At 39.3% G+C, this 23,644-nt stretch overlaps 1 protein-coding gene across 7 annotated transcripts in view; it reads right to left on the reverse strand.

The window, feature by feature from the left end:
• Window positions 1-23,644, reverse strand: part of ROBO1 (roundabout guidance receptor 1) — a 650,998-nt gene that overhangs the window by 48,128 nt on the left and 579,226 nt on the right. For all 7 annotated transcript variants that reach the window (XM_056327045.1, XM_056327049.1, XM_056327048.1 and 4 more), the window contains 9 exons: window positions 15,473-15,597; window positions 13,403-13,574; window positions 10,412-10,617; window positions 8,909-8,990; window positions 8,575-8,743; window positions 8,312-8,478; window positions 4,563-4,684; window positions 1,882-2,113; window positions 469-590 (listed from right to left, as the gene is read on the reverse strand). In XM_056327045.1, the coding sequence (XP_056183020.1) occupies window positions 469-590; window positions 1,882-2,113; window positions 4,563-4,684; window positions 8,312-8,478; window positions 8,575-8,743; window positions 8,909-8,990; window positions 10,412-10,617; window positions 13,403-13,574; window positions 15,473-15,597 (1,397 nt within the window). The remainder of the gene's footprint in view (window positions 1-468; window positions 591-1,881; window positions 2,114-4,562; window positions 4,685-8,311; window positions 8,479-8,574; window positions 8,744-8,908; window positions 8,991-10,411; window positions 10,618-13,402; window positions 13,575-15,472; window positions 15,598-23,644) is intronic.

The raw sequence follows: 23,644 nt of genomic DNA on the forward strand, positions 1-23,644 counted from the left end.
GTACATTCTTTACTTGAGAGTTTCCCATTTGTTTTAACTACACAGTTACGCATAATTTACTCAGATCTTAACACTGTTAATTATTATCCCTGAGCTTTTCAACTCATTAAGCCTGTTTATATTTACTACCTCAGCCAATGTCTTTTGAGTCACAAAATGGTTCTCAAACAGGTATGGTTCCTTCTCTACTTGCGTGTGCATTTCTCGAGGTATAATGAAGGCAAGCAGGTAGTTGTTTTAATTAAGAGTGCTGACCCTTTGCTTTGATTTATGGAGCCCGCTTTAATTGCCTTGTCCCATCCAGACAGAATTACTAAATACGGAGCTTGAATCGAAGTGATTTTTCTCTCCGGTTTGTCCCGGCTAACCAGCAGATGGAGCCAAGCACCCACGAACAACCCGTCACTACCTGCCCCATGCCCCCCCTGCCAGGGGACCTGCCAGGGGACCCCCCAGGGCCAGCGGTACCTTATATTCCTGAACCTTCCCGTTCTGGTTGTCCTCGGGGGGCGGCTGCCAGGTGACCACAATCGCTGTCCCATTCCCTTCGTTCTTAGTTACTGAAACACTTTGAGGTGGAGCACTAGGAGCTGTTTGGTTGGAAAGAAAGAAGGAAAGGGGAAGTTCGCGTGCAGAAGTGAGGTTTTTGAAGAGGAAGATGGTTTCTGGCCTACACAAAGGCTTTCTCTTACACCCCACCCTTCATTGAGAACAGTTCTTGCCCACAAGATAAAGTAAGACAGAAGGAAACTGATGGGAACCTGCATCGAGATCCCCGAGTTCTGCCGCAGGACAGTAAGTCACACTTGTCACCACCTCCCCAAAATCAGATACCCAGTACTTGAATGTCACGGTCCTGAGCACTGACTTACTCACTGGTCTGAAATCATCTCACCCAGGATAGACAGTTTTGAAAAATAAAGTCTGTAAGTTGACCCCAATAGACTGCTAAATCTCAGTTCCTCTAGTGTGTAAATTACAACGATTAATACAAAACTTACTAAAATATGGATTAATAATAATAATAATTCAATATTAAAATAACTTTAATAACATTACACAATAATTAATATTAATTAAAATCCGTATTAACAGATTTATACTAATAATTTATGTTCTGCATTTTAAATAGCCTTTCTAAAGACTGGATGCTTAGCTGATGCTTAGGATGGTGCAGTTAAGCACACCTGGCAGCAATAAAGCAGAGCTACCCGGCATTTCTGCTGGGGAGGGGAAAGGCTGCACATCCCAACAGAGGCACCGAAATCCCTATTCAGAGGCACTGCCCATCTTGCATACTCATTATGCCTGAGCAGCAACAAAAGGAAGAGCTTCACGAATCTTCTCTTTTTAGCACATGTATGAGATGGAAATACATAATTTAGTCCACTATCTCTGCTGCCCTCATTCATCTTTTCACTTTGTCTTCCTGATTGATCCAGATATAAAAGCCTTCTAAAACTGTGGCTTCCATTCCCTCTGCTATAGCTCTTTGATGATTTCTGTGGTGTCTGCTATCTACTCAAGATAGTGATTAGCAAGTGCTTGAATCTGACAGAAGTCACTTGTGACCAGACCATGAACTCAGCAGGGAGGAGTGCACACTGAAGTGAAGATAAAAAGCACATTTCCCATTGTGTGTTGGAGGGGATTTTTGCACATCCCTCTCTCTCCGTCTCTCTCACATGGTTCTGAATATTTACTTCTGTGTCACCAAACAATTCACATAATGATCAGTCCGACACAGCCTCTGCTGCCGCAGATTGCTGTTCTCAAACAGCACGCACATCAAACAAAATCAAATAATGAACATATCAGAGGAAAGCAGGCCAGACTACTACTTCAAAAAGGAAAGATGAAGACAATCTGGCTCCTACTTGCCTTCTTCCAGGGTCTTTGCAAATTTCACTTCACTATCTGCTCCCTGAAACTCATTAAAAAAAGGACGGGCCTTGATTTCGTAGTTTACACCTTTCTTCAGCTCTGGAATGATAACGCTGTTTTTGGTTGGAGTCCTCACTTCAAAGATTAACCACTCTGACTCTCCGTAGGATGCCGGGGTAGGTCGGTACAGAATCTTATAGCCTTGAATATACTGGGATTGTTGGTCAACCTGGCAAGACAGCAGAACACACAACACATCCTTTAACAAATACGACCCAGGAATGATGCCTGTGACACTGTGCATGGCCCTCAGACCATCCACCCGCTCATTTTATTCAAAGCAACAACACTGCCAAGGCAGATAAAGGTGGCTTGCAAATTACAGGCGTGAGTCACTAGTGCATTAATCTGTTTGAAGCCGGTAGAACCGTGTTGGTTTCCGTGGATTTATGAAGGCATTAAAGGGGGATAACGGAATTGTATAATATGCCCCAGCTCCGTGAAATGAACAGCCTTTGCATCTGCAGGGCCATGGAGCTCAGCACAGGGCAGGCTTGTGCCCACCCGCATCTGCCTGGCAGGGCAGGCACGGGGGGGGGGGGGGGGGGGGGGGGGGGGGGGGGGGCGGAGGGCACGGGCAGGGGCTCTATGGCTCCACAAGTCAGGGTGATGAATACGGAGCTCAAAGAGAGAGCCTGCCAACTCTCCCGAGGTGTGGAAGCCTCCCAATATCCATGAAATGAGCAGCGCTTCCTGCCTGCTTCCTTCTGGAGAAAGGGAATGGGAAGGGCAGCCAGCTGGCACTGCCTCCATCGCCGTGCCGAGGCTGGGCTGTCAGAGGGCAGATCTGTCCCGGCTCTTCCTCCATGTCCACCCACGCAGCAGGAGCCGCCTCCGCTGGAGGCAAAGGGCTGTTCTGAGGGGGCTCTGAGAAGGCTCATAAAGCACAGTATGGTGACGCAGCCAAGGCTCGGAAAAGCAGATCAAAATGATCCTCGCTGGCCCTGAATGCTTTTTAGAGCGAGGTGATTGCATATCACATGTATGGAAAAAGAAATCTTAATGTGAACCAGGGTGGGATTCCATGGTCGGCTACAGCCGAAACAGAAAGCTATCTAATGGAACTGATCTCTCAATGATCAGTCACTTATTTTTTAACGGCCGGTTTCAATTTCTGATGAATAAGAAAATCCTGTAACAACAACAACAACATTTTAAAAAGTGCATCAAATTTTCCCTATTTTCAAAAATCTCACACAGTGATACAGTAAAACTGTTTGCTTGCAACTTTACTCCAGAAAGCAACTTGTTTCATTTTTAATAATCACATAAAGAATGAGTGTGTTAACTGAAACTGAGGTAATGCTTATTTTTGAAATTGCAGAGAAGCCACAGGCCACCCCAGAGACTGACAAAAACTGCCTGTCTGGAAAAGGTTGTTCTGTAACTAAAGGTCAAACAAAATCGTGCTAGGCACTACAAAGATGTTTTAACATTATTAGTTTAAACAGGAGATTGCCTGCTGCAGGTGGCCGTGTAATTACCGTGTAACACAGCAGATATTATTTGTACTCTTGCAGCACCAAGGAGATCTGGTCATGGACCAGGACTCCACTGGGCTATGGCTCTTCTACAGAGTCAAAATGCCTTTTGTTCCTGTTCAAAATGTTCTGGCATGGCATGGCAGGGGTTACACCCTGTGCTTCCCTACACTGTCCCTGCCAACATATTGACATGTTCAGATGGAAGTCCTAAAAAGACCTCAAAGCTCATTCCCTTTGGTTGTATTCCTGCACCTGGTATAATTATCCCCCTTTTTCTCTTCATTCTGCATTCTATTTTAAAACTGCTCTTCTTCGAATTACATTTTCTTATCTTACTGCTTGGTACTTGTAGTTTCACATGTTCTTTCTCTTCATTCCTACCTCTTGATTGCCAGCTCTCTCCCACAGCAAACATTCCTAATCCTTTCTCTCACAGAGGCCTCAGCCTTGTAAGCCTACTTGAATCTTTTTCACGTATGTTCCCATTCCCTTTGCTTCAGGACTCCCACAGCGTTGTACCCCCCTCCCTCCTTTCCTCTGCTACATCCTCCATGCGCTCAGCTTCCCGCTTCCTCCTGCCAGAGCAACCTCAATGCAACATCTGAAAACCGCCTGCTCTTTCCGTCTCTTCTCCCTGTACTGTGCATTCTCATAGCATCATGGGAAAGCACAGGTTCAGATGAGGCTATAGGGGTTTGGGTGTGTTTATCAGTATGTATATAGGGCGGAGGTAACACTTTCAAACGGAATTATGCAGTATTTCTCTCTGCTGGTGACTGACAGACAGGGAAGTGCCCATGCTATCTCATTAGGGGACTGATACGCTTCCTACTGAACGCAGTGCGAAAGCTTCAGATGATAGGATTTAAGAAGGCTTTGATCAGTCCTTCAGCTTCCAGAGGAGGACTCTGAAACTCTCACCATATTGTAAACAGCACTCTCTACGGAGACATAAAATGGTAACAATGGGACAACATTTAATGAAGTAGGAAAGCAAAGACCAAGTAGCAGTTACCCCAGAGAAAAACATCTGCAAGCATAGAAACTACACAGACTCTTAAAGTGTGACTCCACCACAACTGGTACAGTTCAGCAGCATATATAACCACCTCCCCGACACAGGTTTATACTTACAGTCCAATGAACTTCAATTGAGGAGGAAGAAAGGATAGTAGGGTTGTGCAGATGTAGTACCACATCACCTAGTTCTCTCTGGACCTGCTTGTGATCCACACCTTGACTTGTTGGTGGAACATCTGTAATAATTCAAGATTCCTTTCTCACAAGGATACATGATTGCAAAAATAAGTATATGTAAATACAAATGAATATATCATAAAGTATATCATGCTATCACCAATGAAGTTTACCCTAAGCACTTCCCAATTATGTAAGAAAAAAACCTACATTAAGTATTTTCCAGAGCAAATCACTAGCGCTTAGGTAGCACCAAATCAATGCACCGCACTTCCTTTGACAGAGAGAAACAGGAGGGAAATGCCACATAAAAAGAAAAAGCACACTCAGGGATGTCTTTGGTAAACGACTACAGCAGCATCTCTTTATTCTTTTCTGAAGGGAGAGGGAAATGTCCTATTACCCACTGCAAATTCCAAGAGACCAGGAAACCTATAAAAAGTGGCAAAATCAGAAGCTGTATCTTCAGATAAATTCATGGGCAAACTTACTGTTTTTAATTACAAAATAAATGTAAAAAATGAAGAAATGAAAAATGAGTCACGTGGCTGCATCTTCTCTGCTGGCAAATGACTTCTGTAAAGAGAAGGCAGAGCACAGCTGACTGCTGTCTGCCTCTTCTGACATTTGGTCCATCTTACAGCTAAAATAATTGTTCATACACATGAAGGGACAAATTCCTCTCAAGATACACAATGATACAATGGAAAAACATATTTTCTCCATGCAGAGCCTTTGAAAAGCATATTTAACTGAAATGGAATGACTGTCAGACATAAAATTTATAGAGCAATCACTAATAAGGTGTCTAAAATATATATGTACTATGGACAGCAGATAACATGGCTTCTGTATTGATTTCATGTATCTCTCCTTGATCGCTTCATTTTAAACATATACCATGCTGACTAGGACTAAAAATCACAGACTGGGAAATTAATGAAAAGTACTAACAGTGATTATTATTATTTATTTTTTTAATTAATAGTTCCAGGTACAAAGCAATGCATTACATTAACTTTGCTCCAGCCTACTACTTTGCTGCCTGACCTCCTCTAGTGACAAAGCAGTATCAGGAAATCTTCCAGGATTCTGTTCTCTGAAGACCTTGGAAATTTCAATACCTGTCTGCTTACAAGAATTGCCAAAGAGAGAGTACAGATAAATTGCATATATATTTATGTACAATTACAACTACTACAGCAAGTCACTGTAGTTGTGTAGACTATCTTGAAAGCTAAGGTTTGGACAGCACAGTTGATGCTGATATAGAAGACACTTATTAAATGCAAGTGCAACAGTTGTAAAGCATGCTTTTTGCATGGTGGTAATATTCTTGGTTTCCCAGCTTTTGGTCTTCTCTAAACAATAATAAAACCATTGCAAAACTGCATTATGACAAGGCATGAGGACAAGCTTCTTTCCAGAAATATAGTTCCCACTTGGGAATACAAAACTTACAACACTTTGAACTTTTACCATACAGTTTCCTCAACATATTTACAAGAAGTTGGGATTTCTTGAAAGTTAAAGAAGCAAACTGAGGTTAGTGTGGAGTCAGTGGGTGACAAATTTGGATTGTTAGCAAGGAACACTGATAACAATAAAACAATGAAACCAAAAAACCCTCCACTGAATCACTTCCGTAGCCAGATGTAGTATATTCTGCCAAACAGTTCATCTATTAGAGTATTTCCCTCCCTCCAAAGTTTGAAAGCATTTAAGATAGAAGCTTCTGTTTGGAGAGTTGCCTAAACGTCACCCTCTTAAGACTGTAACAGGAAAGTGAGTAGAATAATTAGCTCTGTCTTTGCTAGTCATAAAAGATGAGTAATCAATAATATGAATCAAACTATTAATAGGCTCATCCATTTGCATGTCTGTACTATAGGACAATACATGTGTCTTCTTGTTTCAGCTCCAAGCTTCTGAGACAGGGACTGTCAGTGAGACCACCTAAGCATGTTGTTGTTAATGTTAGTAAGGTGTAATGATGAAGGTAGGTCAGGTTCCTGGTCTGGACATGGATTTACGACATGTCTATACCACTCTCTAGACAAAAAGTAAGCTGGGAAATTTTTGGACTTAGCTAGACCACCATTTACACAAAACTGCAATGGTATTGGAAGAAAAATGGAACTGCTTTAAAGAACTTGACACGAGATTATATTTCTTACTATTGATGAACACTTTACCTATCAGTTGGTATTTTCACTCAGGCTTTGTACGGTTCTCAGGTCTTTATATGATTTATATAAAGCTTTTCCATGCCATTCATTATAAACTATTCCGGTCTGCTGAGTGGACAGAACACTGCCTCATTCACTGTGTCACAGTCAGGTCAGTGATCAGTTCATTTGGGACATTCAGACCTCATCTCATCCTCATCTCCAGGAATGAAACTACTGCATGAAAACCAGACTCATGCAGAACACTGCAGCCTGCCTACAAAATAACGCGTGTTGCCTTGTTCCCAGGAATACAGAGATAACTGACAGGTTACTAAATCTCCCCTTGGTAACAGACTTCGGAACCTATGCAATCCCTATTTTCCAGGTGACCATGACTCTGCTGTCTATATATATAATCCACCAAAATGGTCACCCATCAGGAGAGATGCATAGTAACAAAGGAGAGCAATGTGAAACTGTTCACTCCCCAGGGGTGACGAGAAAGACTTGCTTTCAGACCAACTTCAGAAAAAATGAAAAGTCACCAAGGGAAAATGCTTTGTTTCCTTTAAGGAACTTCCCTGCAAAAACGAACATGTACTTATGCAAACAAACAAACAAACCAACACACAACACAGGCACTCTTAACAAGCCAGTGGGTCAATTTCCCCAGCAAGTAGGAAAAGCATGGGGGTAAAAAATAATTACCTCTATCAGTTTTACTTTAAAAAAAAAATCTCCAGTTTTTTTCTTCTTAAATATTTCTACTGAAAAACGCAGGCTGCAAAGTTGCAATGCATTATTTCCTGTACACCATCAGAAGTGTCATTTGTTTTCTACAGTGAACACAGAAGTTGTTTTAAATTTTGCGTAGCCAGATTCAGTCCATAGCTTGACTTGTCATAGCTGGAGCCAGTGGATGACTCCTTCATCCACTGCCACCCAGCCTCTTCTTCCGCTTGGTTATCTGTATGCATTGTCTCTCTTCCCTAGTATTTTACTTTCAATAGTTACGCTATTGAAATACTTCTGATATATTGCCAAAACCTCTTCTTTAGTAGCTCACAATGCCCAATTCCTTCAAATTTTAAATTCCTCTCCCAATGCAGAAGAAACCAACTTAGATTATGTGCTGTTTCTCTCTCTCAGTCTTATGCCTCATTTGATTCACTGGACATAGTAACAACATTTCCATGGAATTTGAGGAATTGCATGATAACTTAAAAAAAATCAGAGATTACATTTGTTGCTAATGAGCTATTCTGCAAGATGTAACAATTTCTGGGTAAGAGATACTAGGGTTCCCTTAGGCAACACAATATGCTATCTAAGCAGCTTTCAGAGTCTATGTTATACAGAAATGCAAGTTTAAACACTGTATTTTACCATCTAGTATGTATTATAGCCAGAATAGGCAGAGGGTCAGAAGCTACTGGGATTTCTGCATCTGGATTGCTCAATCGACTTGTGACAGCCACTGTGGATACCTAAAATGTTCAGTTATCAAAAGCTTACCTTGAGTTTTCACTGGATCAGATATTTGGCTTGGGTCACTTAGTCCATATGCATTAGCCGCCCTCACAAGGAAGAGATAAATCGCATTAGGTTTTAGCCCTTTAACCGCAAAACTCTCTGTTTTCACATTTTCAGCCACAGTTTGCCAGCTGCTACCAGATGCATGGCTAAGGGTAAAACACACATAACAGCAGGTTAGCACGTGCCTCTTTAACAACATTGCATAAGCATAAGTACAGCGAGATCACACGAGACTTATATACCTGAAAGCCTCAATTATGTAAGAGGTTGGTGTTGCACCTGAATTCAAATTAGGTTGCCATGACAATGTGACCGTATTTCTGCTGACATCTGTAACCTCGGGTTTTGATGGAGCACTAGGAATCAAGTTTGGGTCAGTGGGTCTTGGTGGCTGCACTGGGACTCCAAACTCTAACAAAGGAGAGAGAAATGCTGAGTACAGACAGGAAGCAGCCCTAAGCTGAATGCTGTTCACATGTGCACTGGCCATTTAGGAGAGCCAGATAACTTCTGCATTTCAATTTCTGATTTTCCTTCATGTATTTTCTCCATGTAAGGAAACCCTAATTGATTTACCTTGGACCTCTATGTATGCACTCCATGTAGCTTCGCCACTTGGGGTTGAAGCAATGCAGGTGTACCGACCAGTGTCGCCCAGCTGAGTGGGGAAAGAGAAGAATAAATATTTGAAACAATCAGGCCACTCAGTGGGTTAGAAAAGTAATTACAGTTCTCCGTGTTCCCCCATGAATATGGATAAACATATCAGGCTGCAAAAACTTTGAACCAGAAAGATCTTCCATTAGAAGTTGTGTTCTGCAAACTGAAAATGGATATTTATTTCTGAGCATTCGTTCAAGGACTGGAAAGGCCACTAATTTAATGTTACCTATTCTGCTATGAACAAACTGAAGGCCAGTTCTTGTAGCATTTATTTCTCACCCTGCAGAGGTCCTAATAAACAGAGAAGGAATTTTGATGACAAGACCCCATGCAACTGTCAACCTTCTGCCTATAATAACGCCTGGGGAGTTCTCTGGACTGCAGCACCAGAGAGCGTGTCATCCTTAAAACAAAGCTTAAATATTGCATGGGGCCTTCTACATATAGGATTCCCTGTGTTAGAATAAATTTCTCTCTACATCAGATCCAAAAAAGAATCTCCATATGCTTGCTATTCTCATCCAGTTTTAAATGTTGGATTATTTATCTATATGTGACTTAATCACATTTCAAAAGGGTTCCCTTCAACCCCCCCTCCCCCCGCAAATGCTATCCTCCTAAGGTCCCAGCCTCAGCAAATGCACGGAACACAACTGCTCAAAAATCAGAGGTTCCAACTCTAAGCCAGTGTAACTTGTAATTGGTAACAGGGCAACCCTAGGGAACATAGTAAAGTGGGGTATTCAACCTAATTTAAAAAAAAAAAACAAATTACTACATTCCGAACCACAGAAAAGATAGCAGAGAATAGCCAGTATGCCCACACTTAACAATAGTTTAAAACGTTTTATAGCATGCAAGGCATGACCAGCAGTACTGACCAGGTACTTGCCATAATTCCCTAAGGAAGCCAGGTATTTCACAGGTGGTTAGCCATTTTAAGCTCTGTTTACACTTTGAGTGAATATGTTTAAACTTTAAAAACTGTTTTGCAAAAGCTGGGTGCATGGCTATATTACTGCAGTATGCTAAACAAAGATTTTCTTTATAAACATTTGAAATCATTAGATAATTTTAATCTATTAGTGCTAAAGCTTTAATAATTTAAGGCTTCGTCTTACTGCAATGCAAGTTTTGCTTTCCCCTTCGTATTCTAAGTACGAAACAATTCCCTTAATTAATACCTTTTAAAAGCATTTTTCCTTATGAAATCTGAAATAATGTGCCCTAGGCAGAATAAGCCAAGGTGTTAAGCATAAAGAATGAACTATCTGAGAGCATGAAGTACCAAATATCTTAAACCATTTATTTAACATTTAATTAATTCTAAATGTAGGCTTTACAACATCAAACGTGCCCGGAGGTGAAAAAACAAAGTGAAACACAGAAGAAAACCCTTTTGCCAGCTCAAGCTACCTTGGCATATCGGATCTGTAATGCTCCTGTCTCCAGCTGCTTGATGCGAGAGTCCTGGGTGGAAACGAGGATCCCATCCTTCTTCCAGAGGATGGTGGGCATTAAAGTGCCTGTGGCCACACAGTTCAGTACTAAAGTACCATCTACAGCTACAGTCTGATTCACAGGACCCTGCCGAATGACAGGGGGAGGCCGGTCTGCAATCACTGCCAGAAGAAACAACAGGGAAGAGACTTCAGCAACTGGAAGCAATTTTCCGATCGCCTAAGCAACAGCAGTTGCTTCAGGCTTTGAAACAAACTAAAGATAATTAAACAAGTAATTAAAGTTGGAGGCATACATTATTCAGGGTAGGGTGCATTATAATGATGTACAGCTACAGAATTTTAAAATGATACACAACACAGTACTTTCAGAAAGTAAAGAAGCATTACATAGCGGTATCTGCTAGCCATTTTCTAATTCCAATGTCTTTATAAAGTGATAATGGAATGAGAAAGGACTTCCCAAATTCTTAATCAAGGCACAGGTTTCACCTTGTTCATCTTCTACCATGCACCAGGCTGGTATAACAGAATTTCATACTTTCAGCATTCAAAGACAGAGAAAAAAAGGAGGTAGGCGGGCAGGGGATAACCTGGCAAATATGTACTTAAAAAAATTTTATTGTGTACCATCAACTCATCTTGGTGCTGTTTCCTAATTGGGAGATGCCTAGCAGTAGGGTAAAGTAAATTCAAAGCTAATCAATAGTACCATATTAAAAATTTTCAGCTAAGAAATATTTTCCCAGTAGTTTCTGACTTTTAGTTCTATGATGACTTAATCTGTCAATATGACTTTAAAGTCACAAAGAGAATCCCACAATGCATTTGCATCAATTTTAATGCCTCTTTCACACAATGAAAATTAAATGTTATTGATGGGTTATTTAAACGCTGCACAGAAAGGTATAAAGCAGAAAAGGTATTCACAGAAAAAAGAATGACTGTCTGCATAAGTTGTTTTTTTTTTTTTTTGTAATTCATTATAATGGATAATCAAAAAAAGAGGTAAAAGCTATCTTCCTGTATTTGTGTGACCTCTTCTACCTGTACCATCCAACATGACAGGGCTGATGGCCAGAAAATAGCCACAACTTCAAATGACGTAAATCTGTTCAGCAGTGTCACGGGGGCTCATACAACTTAAAAACTGGTTTGGTAGCTGAAAAATAAACCTGAAGTTCCAATAACTTGTGAACATCAGATATTTCTAAATTACTTTTTGTAACAACAGACAGGGTGTTAGTACTGCTTTTATTGGTTAAATTCCAACTCCCGTAATTTCATTTGCATGTTCAAATGACACTCTCTGTTTTCAACTGCATAATTTATCCTTTACTTCTTGTCCCAACCTGCTGCAATGCACTGTGAGGCCACTGGTATCCTCCTGTGCCGAGACAGTCAGAACAAGCTCACTTTAGTTTGTATTTGACTTTGACAAGTTTGTAAGTAACTTTGCAGTTGTCAGTGTTAAGAGGCTGACTGATCTGTGCTGTACAGGAGAAATCTAATGCCACTGAAATCCAAGGCTAATTTAAGTTTCACTTAAGTTGATGGCAACTTCTATTACCTTTAGGAATACCAGGGTATCATTCTGCATATCCTGTCTTCACTTTTATACGAGTACCAAAAAAAATATTGTCCCAAGGTATTAAACAAAACAATTACCCATCAGATCAATCCAGAGCGTACAGTCACAGTAAAGGAAATATATTTAAATTAATTTGATTTTTCCAAGTTCAGATGGCATAAGTCATTAACAGAAAACACCTTAATTTTCTATTTTAAACTTATTTCTCACCTTGCCATGGCCTTCTCTCCAGTGAAAACTGGATACAAGTGGATGAAGAAATGTGGCTTACCATTTGTGAGAAACCAGAAAGCATGCAGTCCTATTCTTCCAAAGAATCTCAGTCCGGTGGGTGCAAATACACAATTTTATTCTCAAGGTTCACTGCATGTTTCTAGTACTGTGCTACTTCTATGTTTTCTATAGGGCAAAGGCCTAGTTTATGGGAACTCTTCTCAGGCATCAGCTTTCCTCCCCTCAAAGTCTCTCCACAGACTGCACTTCGAATCACAGAGGGGTTTAGGTTGGCAGGGACCTTAAAGATCACCTGGTTCCAACCCCCTGGCATGGGCAGGGACACCTTCCACCGGACCAGGCTGCTCAAAGCCCCATCCAGCCTGGCCTGGAACACTGCCAGGGAGGGGGCACCCACAGCTTCCCTGGGCGACCTGTGCCAGTGCCTCACCACCCTCACAGTAAAGAATTTCCTCCTCATATCTTCTCTGAATCTATCCACTTTCAGCTCACCCTCTTTTTCCGTAAGTGCTAAGATTATTACTTTTCCTGTATATTTTTTGCTATTAATAATAACAAGTATTCCTGATAATTGGCAAATTAGTTTTGCATCAGCATATATTACTGCTTGCAGTCATGCTCCCTGTAGCTTTTTAATCTGTTTTTTTTCCCAACTGTTCCTAAAAAGGAATATATAATACTACTCATTTGTATGTTATTCCACCAACTTCCATAGAGGTCGTTTTTTTCTTTACTATACTGAAATATTAAAAAGTAGGGGAAAAACAGGTAAAGGGTGATGCTAAGCAAATGGACACACAATAATAGGAATAAAGAGCTAGGCAGGAAGGAATTTGAAAGTAAACTAAATCTAGTTGGGGAAGCTAAAAAAGAGCCAGATAAATTAACAGATCTGACAAAAATTCATGAACTGAATATACGTACTAAATACAAAATGGCAATATAAACAGTATCCAAAATTTTAACCCCCTGACAGAGCTGGACAAAAAAAGGATTTATATAGTCAAAGACACATACAACCTGCATTCATTCAAAACACATTTCAATAGTGTCGTATCACCCCACTGCTGTCTTTAAATAACAATAAAAAACTTGGGTATGACAAAGTAAAGGTATCATTACCATCAGTGACTTCCAAGTAGGCTTTTGTTATGATACTTCCTGCTACATTTAATGTCTGGCAAATATAGTATCCAACATCAGATCTCTGGACATTGGTGATAGTGAGGTCTCCTGTCTGGGAAACTGAAAATCGGCTGGATGACTGAGGGGGCTGGTATGAGAAAAGCAGATTCTACAAGATGTATAGGAAAGAAAGTGGGAAACAAGGGTTAAATAAATTCAAGCATCAATAATCCAAACTTTAATATATCTAAATAAATTAATTTTTTCACATTATACATAAAACATTCTGCTCGTCATAACTTAAGCATGTTTATACCACAATGTGGATAGCTTTTACAGGATTTTTTGTGACAAAAAGGTGCAGATGGGCACATATAATTGTGTAAATCCTGTGGGATTGCTCTGATACCCTCTGTTGTCAATGCTGGGCTTTACAGAAAGTTTAACAGGCACTAGCGAAGAAGTGATATGTACAGATACCACAATGGTGCAAGAAACAGTGGTGAACCTAAGTAACTTGCTTTAATATCCTTTTTTAGAATTTACTCCACAGCATTCTATTTATTTCATGTAAATCCAGATGTCAGTTCACCGATTTGTATTTTAACTTTTGCCTTCCTAAGAATGGAGGAACTTTTAAAAAAGAGATGCTGTTTAGGGCCCTCTAATTATAGTGGGCTTGTTCTATAAAGAGTCTTATAATACAGAATTAAATCCTATGCCAGCCTCTACTTAGACAGTATTGGTATGAAGTACATAGTATTTACCAACATTCGTCAAAAATCAGAACTGCAATCAAAATAATAGCAGTCCTTTACATGAAATACCGATTCCTAATTTCTAGCTCTGCCTGAAGAATTTGAGAATGAGAACACTTTAAGGTCACAGAGGCTATTTTTTATCTCCCTTTTTGCCTAACTACATTTTCAAAAATCATCCAAAGGAACGGGATGCAACATCCTCTGCTTCAGTATTAGCAAACCCCATTCACTGACCACCTTCTCCTCCAGTTCCCCCATTCATCACAAATGGTCATCACTCAGCAGAGTCAAAAATCAGCCAGAAATATCACGTACTAGGCAACACTTTGGGGGAGGGAGGGGGGGAACAGAGAGAAACCCCCCACCCCCCACCAAAAAAACCCCAGGTCATACAAAAATACAAACATAATATACTGGGATACTTATACCGTTGAAGATTACCATCTAAATTTGGTTAGCAGTCTAGTTGTACTTAGATATTTAGACAGAAATCTTGTAAATGGAGTAAGGAAGCCAATCTAAGCGTTCTCAATTTCTCTGGCCTATTGTTTTGTAACACAAAGAACCCCGTCATATGCTACTGCACCATTCATTCCTTCATTCACAGGAAAACCAGAATCCCATATTCCTTCTTTCCTTCCAATAAAGAATACTTTGTGTCACATCCCTCCTTCAAAAGATGACTCTGAAAGAAAAGTACGATTCTCTTCCTGTGCTATATTGTGTTTCACCTGCTGGCTTTCAAGATTTTTTACAAAGAAGCTGAAAATATGTTTCCATTCCATTCAAATAAAGAAGCTGGGAGAAAAAGTGACCTATTCAGGTAGGACCTGTCAGACAACTGACAGTGGCAAAGCAGATCTCCTTAGCTCCAGACTAGAGTCCTCCCCACGCACTGCTTCGGATCAATACAGCGAACGATTTAGGCTGCCAGACACACGCAAACACGTGGCCAACTAATAGCTGCACCATAAACACCAAGGCAAACTTTCAGAAAATCTGGGATTGTTTGGCTGTTCAAATAATTTCAGCATTAGTCCTGTTAGGTGAAAAATATTTTCATGGTAGTGAAACAGAACGTTTCTCGTTATTTCACAGATTTATTTTCACATTCATAGAGAAAATGGAAGATTGAGCAGAACACAGATATCCTTTCAAGTAAGGCTGACATCACCAAGCACGCATGTGACTTAGAAGCAGAGGAGAGATATCCAGCATCTTCAAAACAATAATTAAAGTGTTTTTCTCTTGTGATATCATTTCTTTGAGGAAGTGCCAGGAAGAAGGGATACAAAGGCTGTTTTACCTGACTTCCCTCTCTCCGCCAAAAGATGGCTGGCTGAGGGTTTCCCGTCGCTTCACACTGGAAAGTCACCGTTCTCCCCAGTGCAGCTACCTGATCTCGAGGCTTTACAACAAACTGTGGAGGCTCTGAAAGGAAAGCACCGGGAAAAAATTAAATTACACTATTATCAGCCTATCTGAAAGCACAGTTTGCCTACTGATTTTAAACGGTGTAAACCAGAATAGTTCAGTTTCTTTAACAAGGAGTGGCAGCACAAAGACACATCAGCGTCTAACAGCCACAGCTTCAGCATCCCTCAGAACATCTGTTCTGTTGCTGGACCTCCCAATTACAACAACTCTGACTGTGCATCACGTGCTTTTATTACTGATCACTTATACAAGGGGGTAAGTCTCACCAACTTAGCGAGACAACTTGCGGAGCAACAGTCACCAATACAGACAAATCTGTCATAATTCTGTTTGTAAAGAAGGAATCCACCTACAAGCCAGACTGGAGAACTATGAGGGACAACTGGCCCACAGGCCACACTTTGCCAAGGGCTGCAATAAACACTGTCAAGTAACTATGAATTCAGGCTTACATGCACAAAAGTCATCATCTTTGATTTATGAAAGCTGAAGAGAGAAAAAAGCCCTTAATTGCTTATATAAGAGACTTCTGATGTAGTCAGGATCTCAAAAAAATTTAAAGTCAGAAGCCCCAGATATATTACTGAACAAATTATAACCATTTAAAATCTTCAGTTCAATTACTGAAGAGGAATTAATTTAATGGAACAGCAGAGCTAAATGTCTTCCTCATTTACACAGGCAAGGGCATGTTCAAACAAAATATATATGCAAATGAAGGTAAATTTGAAACATCTGCTCAGCCTAACATTATAACAACTGCCAGCATTGTCCAAACTGTTTGATTTATACAGGCTTCAACAACCCCTTCATCCAGTAGTAAAGAAAATGTCAAAAAATCATGTCAGTTACTTTTTAAAAAATATCAGCATATATGACAGCATTGGATACCTTGATGGGGCTAGAACAGGGGAAAAAAAAAAAAAAAAGCCAGCTTGTTTTATAGGCTGTTAACCCTTACTTCTTGAAAAAAAGTGCATTAAATGAAAGTCCATTTACTTATTCATTTCCAATTCCTTCTGATCATCTGTCCAAAACTAATTATGTTCTCCCTCTTCCTTGGGTTGAGAATAAAGGGGATGTTTTGCATCTGATTTAAATTTCAAGACAAATGTTTGGTTTTTTTCTTCCTTTCAAACATTTCTCTATTCACAAGCTTTTCCTTTAAAAAGTGTGATTCATAGAATTTAAAGATTTCACTCAATGTGTTTTATAAACATCAAGTAATTGTGGCTTTACCTAAAACAAATTCAGTAACACTCAAAAGCCAAAAAAAAAAAAAAAATTGCTTTCAGTGTTCCTGTGGGCCAATACTTTCAATTGCCTGTTCCTCATGCCTTGTGGCTCTGTTCTCTATTGAGTACATATTATATTCTTCCCATGACCCTCCTGCTTTGGGAGGGATTTTTAAAGTACAAAATATTATTGTTCACATTTCGATGCAAATGCTACCTTTCCTAGAATTTCCTTTGACAAGAAACTACGCAAAGTATCGGTGAGATTCACCTACAGTAATTAGCAGACTTCAAAACATTTAGCTCTAAAACATTCAATCAGTATCTTGGAAGATGTGGGAAGACTTTGACGTGACAGCATGTATAATTTAGAATGGAAGGTAAAAAACTGTTGGGGTGTGCCACAGGACTGTAAGGTATGGTGGGGAAGATGGAGATGAGGGTGAAGCACCTTTGTTATGCTGTTGAATTCCAATAACAAGAATAAATTTAGCATATAGTTGTATTTAGGGCTTGGCTGATTCTGTACTAGTCTGTGACACAATGCCACACAAAATGGAATTGAGGGTTTCGAAATTCTGTGCTAGTGCACAGGATTTATAAGGTTTCAGATTTTGTTGAAGTTGAGAATGGGTACAGCTATAACGAGATTAAAATGGTTCTGAGCACCGAAGAAATAGCTGAATGCTTGCGGTTCTAGTACCTGAAGATGACTGTTCAGGAATACAAAAAAACGAGGGGAAATTCAGTCTTTCAGGTAACCATGGTAGAATTTGTAAAATTTAAATAGGCAGATGTTTCTCTAGATATTATTCTGAACATGTATTTTGTATGTATATTATTATAAATATATATGCGTATTATGCCTATGTGTATTATTCTAAATCTATTGCCATTGAGGTAAATAATACAAACTCTATTATCTTCAATGTCAGAAGAATTAGAACAGGGTTAAGTGAAACTTTATTAAATTCCATTCGGTGTCCACTATACTGGAAGTGTTTTCACTGTCTTTTTTTTTTTTTTACTTCAGTTTGCTTTCACATCTTGGGTCACATATGTGTGGTATGTGCTGAATACACTGTAAAAGATGCTGAAATAATAATCCACTTAAGGAAAGAACAACTTCTATTTTTAAGACCTTTAAAACAAAAATGATTTTTTCAATAGAACACTTTGAAGTTCAACTTACACAGTCACTGAAGAAGGAAGACAATAGGATATGACTCGTTACATCATGTAAAAAGACAGAAAGTTAGCAACCCATTACCTTTCTCCTTGCCATTAAGTTACCCATACTTCATGCAGAATTTATTCTGTGCGATGTGTCTTGTCAATAACAAGTAAAAGATGGGAGCTGACTGGTTGAAGGACATGGAAGGGGATGGATGGGAAGGGGAGGAGAAGTTCCCGTCACAGTGATACGATGACTAGAAGATGGCCAATAAAATTTCAACTTACCAGACACAACTAAAACAAAAACAAAACAAAAAGAAAACATGGAATAAATAAAATTGAATAGACATGAAACAAAGCAAAGAATAAAGTAAAATTAAAAAAAAAAAAAGAAATAAAATGGACCCTTGGTAAGGACCTTAGAAAGTACACGTACATTCTGATACTTGAAAAATAGGTTTAAAATGTTGGATCACTTTTTTTTTAATTTGATTTTTAAGCAGAATTCTCTATGACGTGCTGAAAGCAGTCTGTAGAGGAAAATGTAACAGAACGAAATAATGGTCAGGCAACCCGAGTTCTACTTCAAGCCTTTCCAATGAACTGTTGTGGAACCTTGAGTAATTTTTTTTTTTTTTCATATTATCATTATTTATCTGCACCAAGAGCCTTCATGATAAAAATAACTTGAAATTTCCAGTAAATATCCACCTGCAACATTGCTGAAATGGAACAGTGACATTGACACCCTGTCTAAGGCATCCAAACATCTACAAATGGAAAAATATTTTTCTGAGGCAAATAACTGTTACAAAGGAAGTTTATTAAAAAATGAATTAGATGCTGAGGCATTTATCCCCCACACCAATCTCTTTAGTGTAAGATCACTGTATCAAGGTCATAATACTTGTTACTAAACGGTAAATGCAAACTAAACCACAAATAAAATTAATTTGGAAAGGTTCTTAACTCTTTTCTTTCCTCCCACCCCAAACCTCAATTTCACTGAAATATTCAAAAGAAGAGATTTATTCCAAAATATTAGATTTTTCAACAGAAATTTGTCAGTGGTAAATTACACAATTTTATTTTCAATCATAGTCGAAAATTTTCATAAATTTCAAAACGGCACAGACATGGCAGGCTACTTTCACTTACAAGAGAAAGGCATGTTAGAAAGCATTCCAACCTCATGTTGCTGACTGGAAGAGCAGATTGAAAACAAAATGCAAAAATCACGCTTTTCAAAAATATATACAGATCCTGACAAAAAAAGTCAACCAAAAAAAGGGTAGTTGGTATAAGATAATTGCACTGAAAGTCCAAAAATATGTAGGTTTTTTTTTTTTTTTTAATGCATGTTACAAACACCAAGCCCTTCAACACTTCGGTCTTATCTATTTATGTTGAAAGTAAAACAATTATTGTTCACCAGGGTAAACTTCCATATCAAGCAGGTAAGCACCTGCAGTACACCATTCTCTGATAAAACACGTGGAGGAAACTAATAATAGCCAGTCTGCCAACATTCGTTAGGCGTGAGGAATACTGCCTTACTGTTCAAAGAGAATCAGATATAACATTGGAATTTGGATCACGTCGAATCCAAGAAGCTGCAACTGAACGTGACAAAATCAGATGGTACAGAGAATTTAGAGGTTTATGTTATTAGAGACATATTTTTTTTTTTTTCAGAAATAATCCCAAATGCAGGAAGTTGAAATATACCGTTTTTCAAAGATTTTGAGTTTCAATTTTAAGGAAATATTCTGGACGTACATTAGCCTTCTTTAAGTGTGTAGGCTTGGTATTTCTCAAAGAGAAAATCAGTAGGCATTATTCTGCTCAGATTATCTGCAAGTCTATGATTTGTAAGAAGAGTGGCCAAGAAGTGACATGCAAGAATTCCTGAGAAATATGCTCATCCCCAAGACTCAGCTCCCAGTTACTCCTGATCGTGTCTAAATATATTACCCAGTAACCACTCCTTTTTAACTGAAAAGCTCTCTGCTAAACTTGCAATTACAGTCTGACCTGCCCTGGAATTAGAAATGCTTCTCCATAAAACACAACTCATATTCTATGTGAAATAGCTCGATAACAAACTTAATAGGATGCAATTCTTGCACGCAGGAAGTAACTCTGAATTAACAATTTTTCATTACTTGAGTAGTGCCAAAAAGGGAAAATTTCATCCTTTTTGGTAGCAATGCGAAGCTGCCTAAGCCCTCTACTGAAAGCTCACTTTAAAGTTTCTAAAACATAGAAATCTGTCTTGGTTGCTCAATAACACTTCTACAAACGAAATTAAGTTGTAAGTGCTGAATTTCCACTCTTCTTTTTATCAGACGGTTTTGTTATTGTAGGTCAAAAAAAACCCCTGTCAAGTAAATGTATTTCTTTGCTCACTTGTAAAAACAGAGGGGATACTGGTAGAAGAGAAAAAAAGTCCCTGTAGATACAGGGCATCACATTGCCTGCAAATCTGTGGCAAGGACAAAGGATGAAATTTCCCAGAAAAAAATTGAACAGTTCTGTCAGAGGAACATCATGTGGTTTAAAAGAACAATAATAGCAACAACTACAACAAAGAGCACTTAGTTTGATTTACAACCTATTGATATCTAAGGTTACTAAAACTAAGAAGTAAATAGTTTTTCCTCTATTACAGCACTTTTTATTTGACAGCACCTTCAATTACAAAGTAAATTAATTTTCCCTGTGTTAATTATGGTTTTCCACATGGCAACTGGGGGAATAACCTGTTTGTAAAGACAGGAAGTTAGCATATAAAACCACAAATACCAAAGGAATAATATTTTTGCCTTTCAAATAATTTCCTGGACATGTGAGGTTTTCAGGGAAGACATGTCCAGTCTCTGAACAAAAAACAAAACAAAAGTGGTTTCCAGACTAGTGACATGATCTTTTAATGCCTTATTCTTGCAAGCAATACTATCAACCTCACTGGGACTACTGGTATCATTAAATCCACTCGCAGGATTAAGAATTTGCAGTTTTAGGACTTAAACTACAGACTAGTATAGTCGCTGTTAACAGAGCAACTATTGTATTTGACAGATGTGGTATTGTAGGTTCATAGGATAACCAGGCTGGAAGCAACCTTGGAAGTCTCTAGTCCAACCTCCTGCTCAAGCAGGGTCAACTATGGGGTCAAACCAGGTTGCACTGGGCTTGATCCAGTTGTGCCTTGACAATTTGCAAGGACTGATAATGCACAGCCTCTCTGGGCAGCCTGCTCTGCTGCCTGACTGGCCACCCAGTGAAGAAACTTCTCCTCATATCCAGCCTTGATCTCCCTTGTTTCAACTTTAAATCTGTTGACTCTTGTCCTCCCAACATGCACCACTGTGACGAGCCCGGCTCCACCCTACCAACAACCTTCCTGTAGGTACTGGCGGTGGCTGTCACATCCCCCACCGAAGCCACCTCTCCTCCAAGCTGTGCAAGCACTGTTCTCTCAGCCCTCCTCACAGGTATGTATGAGACCTTAACATACTGTAACACTACATCTCTAAGTAACACGTTTTGTAATTCTTCTCACAAAAATGAACACCAATGTTGATTAGTGTTTCTCTGTAACTCACTGATTTCCTCATATTTAGAATTTACTATTACAGGGTTATGCCTATTTCTTAGTCTGATGTTGGACAAGCTATAAACCTCAAGTACCCCGTTCTTGAAAGCTGTGGTAGTAATTATCTATTTCAAAAAGAGTAAAATTATAGAGTAATGTTGTTTTCATTGATTTATACTAACAAGGTGCTTTTGAGATCCTGAGATGCCAGGTGGTACTTAATTACTAAACAGTACCTTGTTCTGCATATTAAATGCTCATTAATTACTGTTTGATTAGTATTTATTAATACCTTCCAGGTGCTCAGAAGATACCTTGTTATTCAGCTGACATAAGCTGAACACTTTCAATTTAACCTCAATGTGTTTCATTTTTAGTTACTTAAATAAAAATCTTCACGTCTTCAAGGGCTGCTTGACAGGCACAGAGGCTATTATAAAGGCAGCAGGAAAGTAGTTCTACACCAGAGAAATGAAACTATCCCAATCTTCAGGCCAATAATTACAAACAACAATGAAGCTCATATACACACTTCAGCTTCTGTATGAACCCTTGGCCATATGACTAACCAGGAAGTGGCAGTCACAATGAAATTTAGGCTGCTTTCAAATAATTTTGTCATATATTAATCCCAGTTCAAGGGATAACTATCAGAGGTTGAATGTGCCTGTAGAAACAAACCGGTAGGAGATGGGATGAGTGTACGAGCCTATGTGCTGGAAGAGACATCGGAGCTCGGCAGTAGGCATTTCTGATGTGGATGGCCAGGTAGAGGCTAGACAGCGAGAGGAGAAACTCAAGAGCTAGCAACAGAGATAGTGCAGAGATAGCTACATCAGGTGCCATGGAGCATTGCAGTTCTCCAGAATGGCTGACACTCAGCTGTTGATTATCTCGGTATGAAATGAGCAGGTGAGAAACCCACTGTTTATAACCTCTGTCTGCAATGAGTGGGTACAGAAAATCTGGGTAGCAGAGCTACGTGCAGAGGAAAAGTGAAAGTCTGAGTATGTTTAGCAAACTGGTCAAACTGTACTGCTCACTCCTTAAAAAAAAAAACCCAACCCCAAAACCACAAAGAAACAACAAAAACTTCTGAACAATTGCATTTTCTAATTTCTTTCCTAATTCCAAAAAAAACCTCAACTAAAAAGCTGCCAACCTCTTTCGTTCATAAATGTTTCATTGCTAAGCCTGCTAAACTCTGAAATCTAATTAACTACTTCTTACCCTCAAGTGTCTGAACAAGAACTATTGAATGACTTTCTGCAACATGACTATCAGATATTTATGTTGGTGTTTTGCAAAAACTATTATTAAGGGAGATAGTTTAAGACAATGTGCCTTGTTTCATTTCCTATCTAGTGATTTGTAGCCTATTTGCTCTTATCAAAGCAATCTGAAACACCCAATATCCTTGATATCCACATCTCTCTGCAGTCATTTGTGGAAAATACCACTTTGTACAGAGAAATAAACAAAGACCAAACTCTCTTGTTCTGAAAAAAACATAAACGCTGCCATTCACCTGTCTTCTGGCTTCAACCTGAAAAAATATGGGAACACCAGGTACATTACGGTGGGTATATCACTTTATATTGGGGTATATCACTTTTCATCCCTCATTGGTCTCCCTGTTTTCAGCTGTCACTTCCTGAGGTCTAGATATAAATATGAGTAATTCATATTTTCCCAGATTTTCTGCTACAGTTCACATTCATGTAAGACCAGACCGGGACACCCTTACTCACCACGAGTGCTTTCACAGTATGTAGTCCCAGAGCACGAAGTGTGACTCAGTACAGTACAAACTTCTGAGGAAAGGTCTAACAGTCTGGTGCCAAGCACATCACAGCCAGAGAGTTGAGGCAAAATGTTTCCATGAGATTGTTGATGTTTCAAATCAAAAGTGATGACTTGTAATTCCAAACGCCCAGCAAGGGAACGATTGTGGTTTATTACATTTATGATGACTGGAAAAATTCTGTTTTGGATTGCTGCTTGTGTGTCAGATAAGCACTTCTTAAGCTTA

The sequence above is a fragment of the Falco biarmicus genome, chromosome 2 (assembly GCF_023638135.1).
Source record: "Falco biarmicus isolate bFalBia1 chromosome 2, bFalBia1.pri, whole genome shotgun sequence".
In the NCBI taxonomy this organism is placed as follows: Eukaryota; Metazoa; Chordata; class Aves; order Falconiformes; family Falconidae; genus Falco; species Falco biarmicus.